General features: G+C 47.8%; 1 protein-coding gene across 1 annotated transcript; it reads right to left on the bottom strand.

Moving 5' to 3' along the window:
- Positions 1 to 100: 100 nt before the first annotated feature.
- On the bottom strand, positions 101 to 4,047 carry tril (TLR4 interactor with leucine-rich repeats). Its single transcript, XM_076149731.1, has one exon. The coding sequence runs from the start codon at positions 3,754 to 3,756 to the stop codon at positions 1,300 to 1,302; it is 2,457 nt and encodes an 818-aa protein (XP_076005846.1). The 5' UTR covers positions 3,757 to 4,047; the 3' UTR covers positions 101 to 1,299.
- Positions 4,048 to 10,529: the final 6,482 nt, after the last annotated feature.

Genomic DNA, 10,529 nt, shown 5'->3' with positions numbered 1-10,529 from the left:
TGCCAGATTTCATCTCAACATGCATACAATTTCACTGCAGGCACACACACATACACAAGCACACACACGTCTAAACTATAATGTTACTTACCTCTCCACCCTCAGAAACTCCCTTTAATTCACTCAACAGTCATTACAGAGAAAACACTTGTTCATTATTCCACCTTTGTAAAACACATAATTGCACCATATAAAAGTTAAAACACCTTAAAATTAACATCATGAAAAATACTTAATTTAATGTCAGAAACCGTTCTCATCCATGCTTGACACATAATCATTGTCTTTAGGGATACGTGTTTGTGTGTTTATATATAATGTAGGTGAATATTGTGGTAGGAAATATAACCTTAAATATCAAATGACAAATCAGTCACATTGTTGGGGATTTTACTTTTTTTTTGTAATGAAGAAAGATACAAAATCTCATATAAAAGTATAAAAACAGAGCAGACGTGATACAAAACATCCAGCAGCTCCATTACAAACTGTACAAACACACACAGGGAGACACTTTATGGCGTCTGTGGTGTTCAATATTAGCACCTTGGTTGAAATCAGTGATCAATCCTTCACACTCGTGCACACACACACACACACACACACACACATATGGCAAAATCGCACGCTTAGAAAACATGTGCAGGTGCAAGGAAATGAAAGAGGAAAGGGACAAAGCAGGAAAAGGAAGTGTCAGAGGGATGGACTTCCTCCGGCGTCTGTTCAGCTGGTCTATTGTCTGTTTGAGCCGGTTTCAATGTGCTGCACCGGCTCAGATCAGCACGTCTGGATTCTATACATACAAACGATCAAAACGCTGGACATGCAAGTCATGTGTAATTCTCTTTAGCCAAGTTTACATGCACGCACATGTTTACACCAGCTGCGTTCATAAGTCGTCCACTTACAATCCTGTTTACATGCAGGCTGCTCAGCTCACCTCTTCCTCACACGTTCAGTCAAGCCCCCACATGCTACTAGCATCGCAAATTTAGCTATTTCATCAGGATTAGCGTAGTTTGGCTAAAAGCCAATGCCATTTGGGTTTTCAACAGGAATGTAAACACATAAATAGATTAATTTTTTAGTCACAATGATGAAGAAGCTCTGCGTAAACATTTAGCTCTTAAATGTTACTTGTAGCTATGCCAGTGATGTAGCGAGCAGTTAGCCAAAGATGTAGTAGCTAGCTAAACATTTCAGGGACTGCAGTATGCGTGAGGAAGTGGTGAAGTCAAGTCGAGTTCTTACAATTGAGTAGCCTATATGTAAACTGAGTGTAAACGTCGCTACTGAGTTCTAGTCGGAGAATCTCTGCATGTCACTGTCTCTGCGAACACTGCTGCAGTCCATAAAGCGATCGCAGGGGAACTCCATGAGGTCGCCCTCTTCCAAAGGACCCAGTCTCTGCGGACGACTGCTTTGGTAGCTGGTAAAGTCAGCGGATACAGCAGCGGTTGTCATGGCGGGACGAAACGGTCGTCGGGTGGAGTACATGTGCCGCACGTGCACGGCAGACTTCCTCTTCTGCAGCCTCTTCTTCAGGTTCCGCCCCAGCCATACGCAGCCGATCACCAGCAAAAGCATAGCGTTGCCGGCTAGTGTCGCCACGGTCACCAGCTGGAGGTCAAAGGTCAGTCTGCCCCCTTGGGTGAAGCCCTCGGGGAGAGTGACCAAACCGGCACAGTGGTCACGAGGAGCGACCAGACACACTGATCCTCCTACGACTCCCTCCACGCACACCACGTAGGTCACATCTGCGCTCAGCTCTCGAAGCGTTACCGAGCGAGCTGAGCCGCGAGCGTAAACGTAACGCGGGAAACGATCTGGGGTGCCAAACCGGTCAAACAAGATCCGGTAGTGGACCTCATCCGACCCTGGCCCGGGTCGTGGTGTGTAGCGGTGATGCTCCCTGGTGGTCCAGTAGACTGTGACGGTGCTGGAGGTGATCTGGTCTACTGACACGTTTGTGATGTAATGGTGGTTGAAGACACAGGGGTCGCCGATGACTGGCAGACCTTCCTGACTCGACCTCCGGAGGTCAAAGTGCTCTCCTGACTGCAGCGTGGAGGCGGTGGTGAGCCCTGTGATTGGCTGATGGTGGTGTGTGTTCTGCTCTGTGCTCTGACTCAGTGAGGTCGTTGGTGAGGACGTGGTTGGTGGATCTGCTCTGGAAGTTGAATTGGACCTTCGTCTCCCTTTGGCGCGTCTCCCCCCTGCTACTAATTTCTTTGGACTCTTTCTTGACGTCTCTACCTCCTCTGAACCCCCTTGGTCTCTCTGGACTCCCTCTCTCTTCCTTTTCTCTCCCTCCCTCCTCATCATCACACCATCATCCAAATCTGCAACTTCTTCCTCCGCAACCTGACCCCCTCCTCCTACTCCCCCTCCTTCTGTCTCTGCTTGGTCTTCATTGCCTGTCCACCCTGTCTCCTCCTCCGCCTCCTTCACCAGCAGACCCCCTCCTCTGCTCTCCTCTGGCCCAGCTTGGACCCCACACAGCTGGGTCCAGTTCCCGAGGAGCTGGAGCTGGGTGCTGTTCACATAATCCAGATATTTCCCCCTCAGGGTTGCCGGGTGGTGACACTGCACAAAAACAGTCAACAATTTACCCTGAGAATGAGCAGCGGTCATCCATCTTTTCAGCTCCTCCAGGCGACAGTCGCAGGTCCAGTTGTTGCCATGGAGATCCAAGTCGTAAAGCACGTTGTTGAGGGCAAATATGCCACCAGAGAGGCTGGTGAGCTGGTTGTTCTTGAGCTTCAGCACCCTCAGATGTTTCAGTTGCGAAAAAGCCAAAGAGTCCACTGTGGAGATCTGGTTCCGACTGAAGTCCAGCTCCTCGATTCTCTCCAGGGGGTCCAGGAGACCGGCGGGGATTTCACTCAGCTCGTTGCCGTCCACCAGCAGCTCCCTGAGGCTTGACAGGCCCTTTAGAGCGCCGCCGTCCATCCGGGAGATCCTGTTGTTGCTCAGGGAGAGTCTGGACAGTTTCTTTAGGTTCTGGAAGACGAAGTTCCCCACGGACTGGATCTGGTTCTCCGACAGCAGCAGAGTGGTCAGAGCTTTAAGCTGTGAGAAAGTGAACACACTATGCACGGCTGACTGCTGGTTATGTGCCAGGTTGAGGAATCGCAGGTTGGTGAGCTTGGAGAAGGCATTTCTGTGGATGTGATGCAGCTTGTTGTGTTCCAGATGGAGATAATGCAAACTGCTCACACTCTTAAACACAGAGTCCTGCAGAGTTTCTATGGCATTGCCGTCCAGACGTAGTTTCACCAGACTTTCCAAGTTGGCAAAGAGATCAGCTGTGATTTTCTTGATGTCATTGTTGTTGCCATAGAGAATCGTTAACTTCTTCAGGGGTTGTAAAGTCCCTGCAGGTATAGATGAGAGCAGGTTGTGTCCCAGGTAGAGCTCCTGAAGCTTGGAGAGCTTCTCAAACGCTTTGGGGTGGATGGTTTGGATCTGGTTGTACTGCAGATTGAGTCTCACCAGGTCGTTGTACCGCGTGAAGTCGAAGGCGGACACGTTGCTGATGAAGTTTCCCCCCAGGCTGAACACCAGCACCTCCTCGGGCACCCTCGCCGCCGGCTTGGGCACAGCTCGCAGCCCGCGGTTGGTGCACATGAGATGCTGCGGGTGCTGACAGTCGCAGCGGTCCGGACAGAAGCTCGTCGCCGGCGATGACGAGCCAAACCCCCAGAGCGACAGCAGGAAGAGGCAGATTCCAGCGAGGAGATTCCCGGGATCCATTCCCACGGCGCGGACCAGAGGCTCATTCGCTTCACGTTCAGGTGCAGCCGCCGCTCTCCTCTCTCACCCTGCGGACCGACTCGCCCATTATTCACTTGTTGCTGCAGGGAGAAAAGTCTGAGCTCATCCTACAAGCTGCCGGATCGATCCCCGCGCGGCATAATCGATGGATCGATCGAGCAAATACATGTAAGCAGAGCGCTCCGATGCTGTCTGAGGAAACGCTCACCTCCCCAATAAGCCTCCATCCCCCCTCAAGTGGTCATCTGCTGCAAATTACACACACACAAATTACACACTCACACACACACACGCTAAAAAAAGTGGTCCCTCCCCTGCAACTGCGCGTCCCTGCCAAAACCAGATGTGCACAAGTCTTGACGCATGGGTTTACAGAGTTTCGCGCGTGCACGCAGGTAAGCGAGCACGCACACACACACTCTCCCAGACTACAGTGTGTGTGAGAGAGAGAGGCAAGAAGGGGGGCGATTGAAAAACCCTTTGACCGAGTTTTGTGCGCGCCCCCGCAGTCACCAGGGGTCTGAGATCTGGATCAGATCCTTTATGGACAAAGCAGACGGGGAAATTTCCTTCCCACGGAATCCCAGGAGGACCCAGAAGTCCTGGTTTTCCTCTCAGTTGTGCACACAAAGCAAATCAGGATCACTCATGAAGTATGTGACAGGATAGAAATCACTATAATTAGTTTTGATAAGCTATAGTAGCCAGTCAGATGTGTGTGTTTTGATGTGTTACACTGCCAACATGACCTTTAGTTTGATGTAAGTGCCATCAACGTATCAACAGTCCACACATTCTGTACAGTAGGAACAGCATCAACATGTAGTGGAACTGTAATTTACCACGTTCCCATTAACGCCCCATGTGCTGTATTTAAGGAACACAGATGGTTCACATTTGCGTATGAAGGAATTCGGGTCATGAAGTGTGTTAAGTCTGACGAGGCGAGGTGCCAAATCTGAGCAAAGGATCTTTGACTTGAAAGACCTGGAAACACACACACACACACACACACACACACACACACACACACACACACATGGTGGATGTGTGGCATGTGAAGATCTTGTAACAGATATTTTTGCAGAATGGAGAACGATGTGAAGTTTTGTTCTCCACTCTGTGAAACATGCAGGGTTACTGCCAAGATCTCTGCACATTTATGGCACATGAGGTCAAGCGCTCACCCCCTGACACACACACACACACACACACATGGCTGCACTCTGCTTGGGTGGATGGGTGGTGTGTAGTATGAAAACCTCTTTATTTACTATTTTACTAATTTTTTGCCTGTCAATCACATTGTTTCACATTGGTTGGCCCACTAAGGTGCCCACACACACACACACACTCATGCACAGTACACACCCACATTCTCTGCTGTAATCACATGTTCATCTTGAGACAAAAGCAACCAGCTCTTTTCTCTTTCTCGCTCTCTTCGGGAGCTTTGCCATCCCTGGGTGGGATAAATTTTAGGACATACATATAAAAGTCACAAACACACGCACGCACTAACACACACACAAAAACACACACAAACACACACACCACCCTTGAGAAATAAGTGATGCAATGGTTTCCAGAGCCGAGCTAATGGATGACTGTTGTAGCTGTGAGCTTCTTGCATTTCCAGCACAGAAACCACAACAGTCAATAATTAATCCCATTCACATGCGTGTCTATCTGTGTATGTCACAGTCAAACTTTAGACTTATAGCTCAGGGCGTGTGTGTGTGTGTGTGTGTGTGTGTGTGTGTGTGTGTGTGTGTGTGTGTGTGTGTGTGTGTGTGTGTGTGTGTGTGTGTGTGTGTGTGTGAGAGCGAGAGAGAGAGAGAGAGGGACAGAGAAAACCCTTGGGGAAGGCCTCTCTCTGGGAGGTCATTTCCTGTTTGGTCCTCTCTCTCTCTCTTTCTCTCCCTCTCTCTCCCAGGAACACACACACACACTGAGAGAACAGTCATTGAGCTCAGCTATTTGGCCTCAGACACACCGGGTCCAGTCCATTTGTTTTATGGCTTTCGTCTGGTCTGTGTCAGAGTAACACTGAATAGCAACAGACAGTAAAGCAGAATAGAGTTTACATGCAGACTGGTTTCCCCGCTGCAGCGTCAGAAGTAACCTGAGTGTGTGTGTGTGTTTGTGTGCATGTGCTTAACTTTAATGTCAGAACACACACAGGAAGACCAGGGATGAGCAAACTATCTGCTCAAAGGTCCTTTTGGGTAAAAATGTAAATGAGATGTGCAGATAAAATGAGATGGTTGTGAGGGATTTGACCCAGATTCACAAAGACTCCCACAATGAACGGCATTAAGGACCCCGAGCAGAGGCGTCTGCCCCCGTGCCTGCACACACACCGAAAACCCTCAGGCTGGCTTCAACCGGGCCCATCTTTCCTTCTTCACCTCTGCTCTCCTCCCAGGGGGCCTCTTGCCGTCCAATCAGTGAGCCATATGACACTCTCATTCCCTCAGCAGAGAGAGAGAGGGAGAGAGAGAGAGAGAGAGGGCGAGCAACCTGATTCCATCACAGGGAGAAAGAGGAGGTGTTGTGTGTCTGCGGTCAAGTGTGTCTGTTTCACTGGGGCTGACAGTGTGTGTGTGTGTGTGTGTGTTTGTGTGTGTGTGTTTGTGTGCGCGCGTGTGTATGTGTGTATGTGTGCGTGCGTGTGTGCGTCTGCAGGAAATAAAGGATATGCAGGTCAGACTTGAGTGAGTTTGTGTGTGTGTGTGTGTGTGTGTGTGTGTGTGTGTGTGTGTGTGTGTGTGTGTGGAGGCGATACTGCAGTGTATGTAGGTCGTCTAGGAGTGTTATGTTACGTTTCTGCCACTCGGCCCTCAGGTGTTGAAAGATCGTTTGTATAAAGGAGTATTTTAGCAATACTGGAGTTGAATTTGAGAAGTTCAACCATAATAACCTCAACCAAGCACAAGTATTTCTCTCCAAGTTGCCATAACAACCAAAAAAACGCATCTCTCTGTGCATTTGGCTCAAACTAGGAGATAATATTGGACATTTAATTATGGCAGAACCGCTATAGATCAATTGAAGACACGTTACGTACATTTGAAAATTAATTGTTGACCTCAAGGTCCAGATCATAGCGTTCCAGATCCAGTGATGGAGATTTAATTGGTTTGACCTTGACCTGTGCCGTCCTTAGTCTCTGCTACCATCTAGTGGTAACCTAGTGACAACGAAGGAAAAGCAGTCTGAATGGTTGTCTATGGCCTACAAATTATGTTTTAAAAATCGATTAACTTTAAAGCTATGATCCAAATCCACCACAAAATCGGGTATAGTGTCCTTTGGCCCATGACCCAACTCTATATAAAATTTCATAAAAAGTAATCATGACATTTCAGAGCTATGTTGCCTAAATACACATAGAGACAGACAAATAGACACATAGATCCATTTTGTGTGCACAGCTTCTTAAAAAGTGACCTATACTAAGATGTGGAACAGAAGTTGAAGGCTGTGCTTTGATTACATGATAAAGAACACACACAAGTAGGGACTGAGACTCTACACACACACACATACACGCACACAAATGCACAGGCCATCAGAATCACATAAATCCCAGTGGGAGACAACCTGGAGGCAATAATTAATCACACACACACCTATGAGGACTCTCTAAACACACATTCACAGTGCACACATCTTATACATGCACACACACACCTAGGCAGCCCTCACGCAGCAGGAGTGACAGTATGAGGGACTAATGAACCTCACACAGAGTCAGGATGTGGTGTTAGAGGAAACATGTGCGTCTGATTGCATCTCAGAAGAGTCACTTTTCCCCCTGGGGCTTCAAAAGCAGCGGAGAGACAAAGCTGATGTGAAACATCCTGGTAATGGAAGACCACCACATGAAACAAGAAGATATCTGGGACTGGTGATGGTGATCAGTGTACAGGGTGGAGCAGGATGAAGATGAAGATGAACAGCAGCTTTGTGCTCTGATCAATGAGCAACAAGCCACTCAAACAACATATTGACCTTGTGTGTGTGTGTGTGTGTGTGTGTGTGGCTGCAAAGTCAACGTGACTTCAACGTGTTGGAGAGTAAATGTGAGGGATAAAAGAAGCAAGTGAGAGAGAGGAGAGAGAGAGAGCAAAGCAAAGGGAAAGAAAGGGGCAATGAGGCGGGGGCGGGCAGAGGTGTATATGTATGTGAGTGTGTGTGTGTGTGTGTGTGTGTGTGTGTGTGTGTGTGTGTGTGTGTGTGGAGTTTACATGAGCAGCAGCTGTTGGGATCATTAAGTCCCTTAGCCAGAGCTGGGATTCACAGATCTCCACTCACTTCACACGCATTAGCAGCGTTGTGCGTTTCTGTTGTGGATATGCTCACACACACACACACACACACACACACACACACACACACACACACACACACACAGACACACATACACACACACATATAGAGAGTCATACTTTAATCCTCTCAGCAGACACACATGCACGATGGTGGATGCTGCACCACATCTTCAACCTGAGTGGAGATGTTTGGGAGCATCTGGGCCCCATTCCTGCTGCCCCTCTGGCATCCTAACCCCTCCCGCCCCTCCCCTTCATCCCCCAGCTGGTTCCCATCGTACGAGGGAAGAAAAGAAGGCAAAGAAGGCAAGATGGAGGGAGAGAGTGAACGAGTGCACACACCATTACCACTCCTGCACTATTTTTGTCCAAACTATGACAGAAATGTGAGCAACACTGTTAAAGGTACAAGTCCAAGTTGAAGTTTAAGCCTTTAATGCGTCCTCATCACTTCTTTTAATAGAGATTTTAATAGTGTGTCTGTATCATGTTCTTGCAGTCGTTTGTATGTAGAGAACATGACATTTTGAAGAACTCCACTTCTAAACAAAGCACATCCTCTGTTTATAATATCTCCACTTTTGCTCAAGTACGACTTTGAGGTACTTTATCCAAACACTCACAAACAGCGGGTGCAACCATAACGCACTGTAGACCCTGTGACTGACTGCTGATAGCACGAGCACATCCTGAAATGTGGGAAACGCATTTGCCCGGCATTCCTTTTCCTTCTTTTGGGAGAGCTCCAGCCTGTCCTGACCTCCCGGGGTCACGCTACGTCGAGCAGAGGGAGAGGAGAGAGAGGGGAGGCTGGCCGAGCGAGAGGAGTCAACCCTCAGAGAGTTTAGAATGGAGGGAATAGAGGGAGGAAGGGAGGGAGAGAAGACATCTGGTAAAAATTACAGAACATGCTTTTGCTCAGTTGAAAGGGTGGAGGGGGAGATAGAGGAATAAAGGAGGGTAATGTAAAGGATAGAGAGTGTGTGTGTGTATGAGTGTGTGTAACGCTTTGATCTCCCAAGTTTGATAGAAGCTGTCTGCACGCACGTAATCAGCCTCAATCACATAATGACACAGAGGGAACATAGTGCCTGAAGATCTGAAGATCACCAAGGTCCGTGGAAGATAACGTTTGCGCTCAGGCTGCACAGGCACGCATGGACACGAGTGCGTGGGTGAAAGCGAGACGCACGACAAGTGAGTTACAAGCTACAAACGAAGGCGGATTACAAGGAGAAAATCTCTCTGTGAGTCGGTGAAACAAAGCAATCAGTCAGTAACTTCGACGGCAGGAACATCTGATCTGCAGCTGTCGACCAAGCAACAAGCCGAGCTGCTTCTGTGCAACAGCGCCATCTGCAGACACGGAACAGTACAAAGCATAGAATGCCTCACTCATCACATGAAAAGATGTTGATATTTTTTGTACATTCTTTTGAGCACCAATCTTTTTTCCATTTCAAAATGTTGTCATCCCAGGCTTATTAGAATGTGAAATTTTGCTGGGATATTATTTTTTGGTAAAAATGTCCAGATTTTCACAGACCAGATGGACAAAAGGGACACGTGACTGTAAACAATAAGACAAGGGAGGTGGAATCACTCTCTGCAAATTCATTCTGTGGATTGCTTCTGTGGAATCAAAAATGTAGTAGAGACAAATAGAATTAAACAGTTTTCTTTATTTTCTTGTTATGCAGAGCAAAGAACTCAAATCAATCAAAGCAGAATCTGTAATACAACCAGCAGCAATTAGAATGATACAGGTTGCAGCGACCGCATTCAACCTATAGATGACACTGTCCTACATCATGTCAATGCGTGTGTAAGTGCTGAGAGGTGATAGGTGATACAAATAGTGACTGACGCTACATAGTGTCGGCTATCTCCTTTCACTACAACATCTAAAGAATGTCTCTGCACCTCACATGACCTTTTCTCTAATTTACAATAGGAATATGCGACGCTGGTTGATGCGTTTTCAGACAGGCGTGGTTGAGTGTGTGTGTGTCTGTGTTGTCAGGTGAAGTAGGGTGTGTTTTGTTGTGACAATATTTGTAGTAGTTAAGCCTCGGTTTGTCTGTGAAAGGATCTTAGATGGGTAGACGCTCTTCCTCTCTATTCTACAACCACCACACCTTTGTATCGTATGTCTCCAACCTGCATTCATTCTCCCATGAACAGTGTGCCATGACTTTTTTCTCTGCACACACACACACACACACACACTCCAACGACTCCAGCTGTGCCTTTCAGAACCCCCCCGCCCCTTTTCTGTATTCCCTTCTCTGTGTTGCCATAGAAATGGGCCCAGGCAGGAAGTGACATACCTATGCAAAGGAGGAAATTTGCTTTGCTGTGTAAACAAATTCAGACATGAAGGTGGTCAAGAGCAACAAGGGCAAGAATGGTGGT

This window comes from Genypterus blacodes, unplaced genomic scaffold, assembly GCF_046128005.1.
Source record: "Genypterus blacodes isolate CSIRO-AG114 ecotype Tasmania unplaced genomic scaffold, CSIRO-AGI_Gbla_v1 ptg000048l_1, whole genome shotgun sequence".
NCBI classification, from domain to species: Eukaryota; Metazoa; Chordata; class Actinopteri; order Ophidiiformes; family Ophidiidae; genus Genypterus; species Genypterus blacodes.
The sequence above is the reverse complement of the archived record's forward strand: the minus strand, read 5'-3'. Positions and strand labels throughout refer to the sequence as shown.

Excerpts from the sequence above, each read along its gene's own strand:
- tril (XM_076149731.1), bottom strand. The coding sequence starts at position 3,756 with ATGGATCCCGGGAATCTCCTCGCTGGAATCTGCCTCTTCCTGCTGTCG.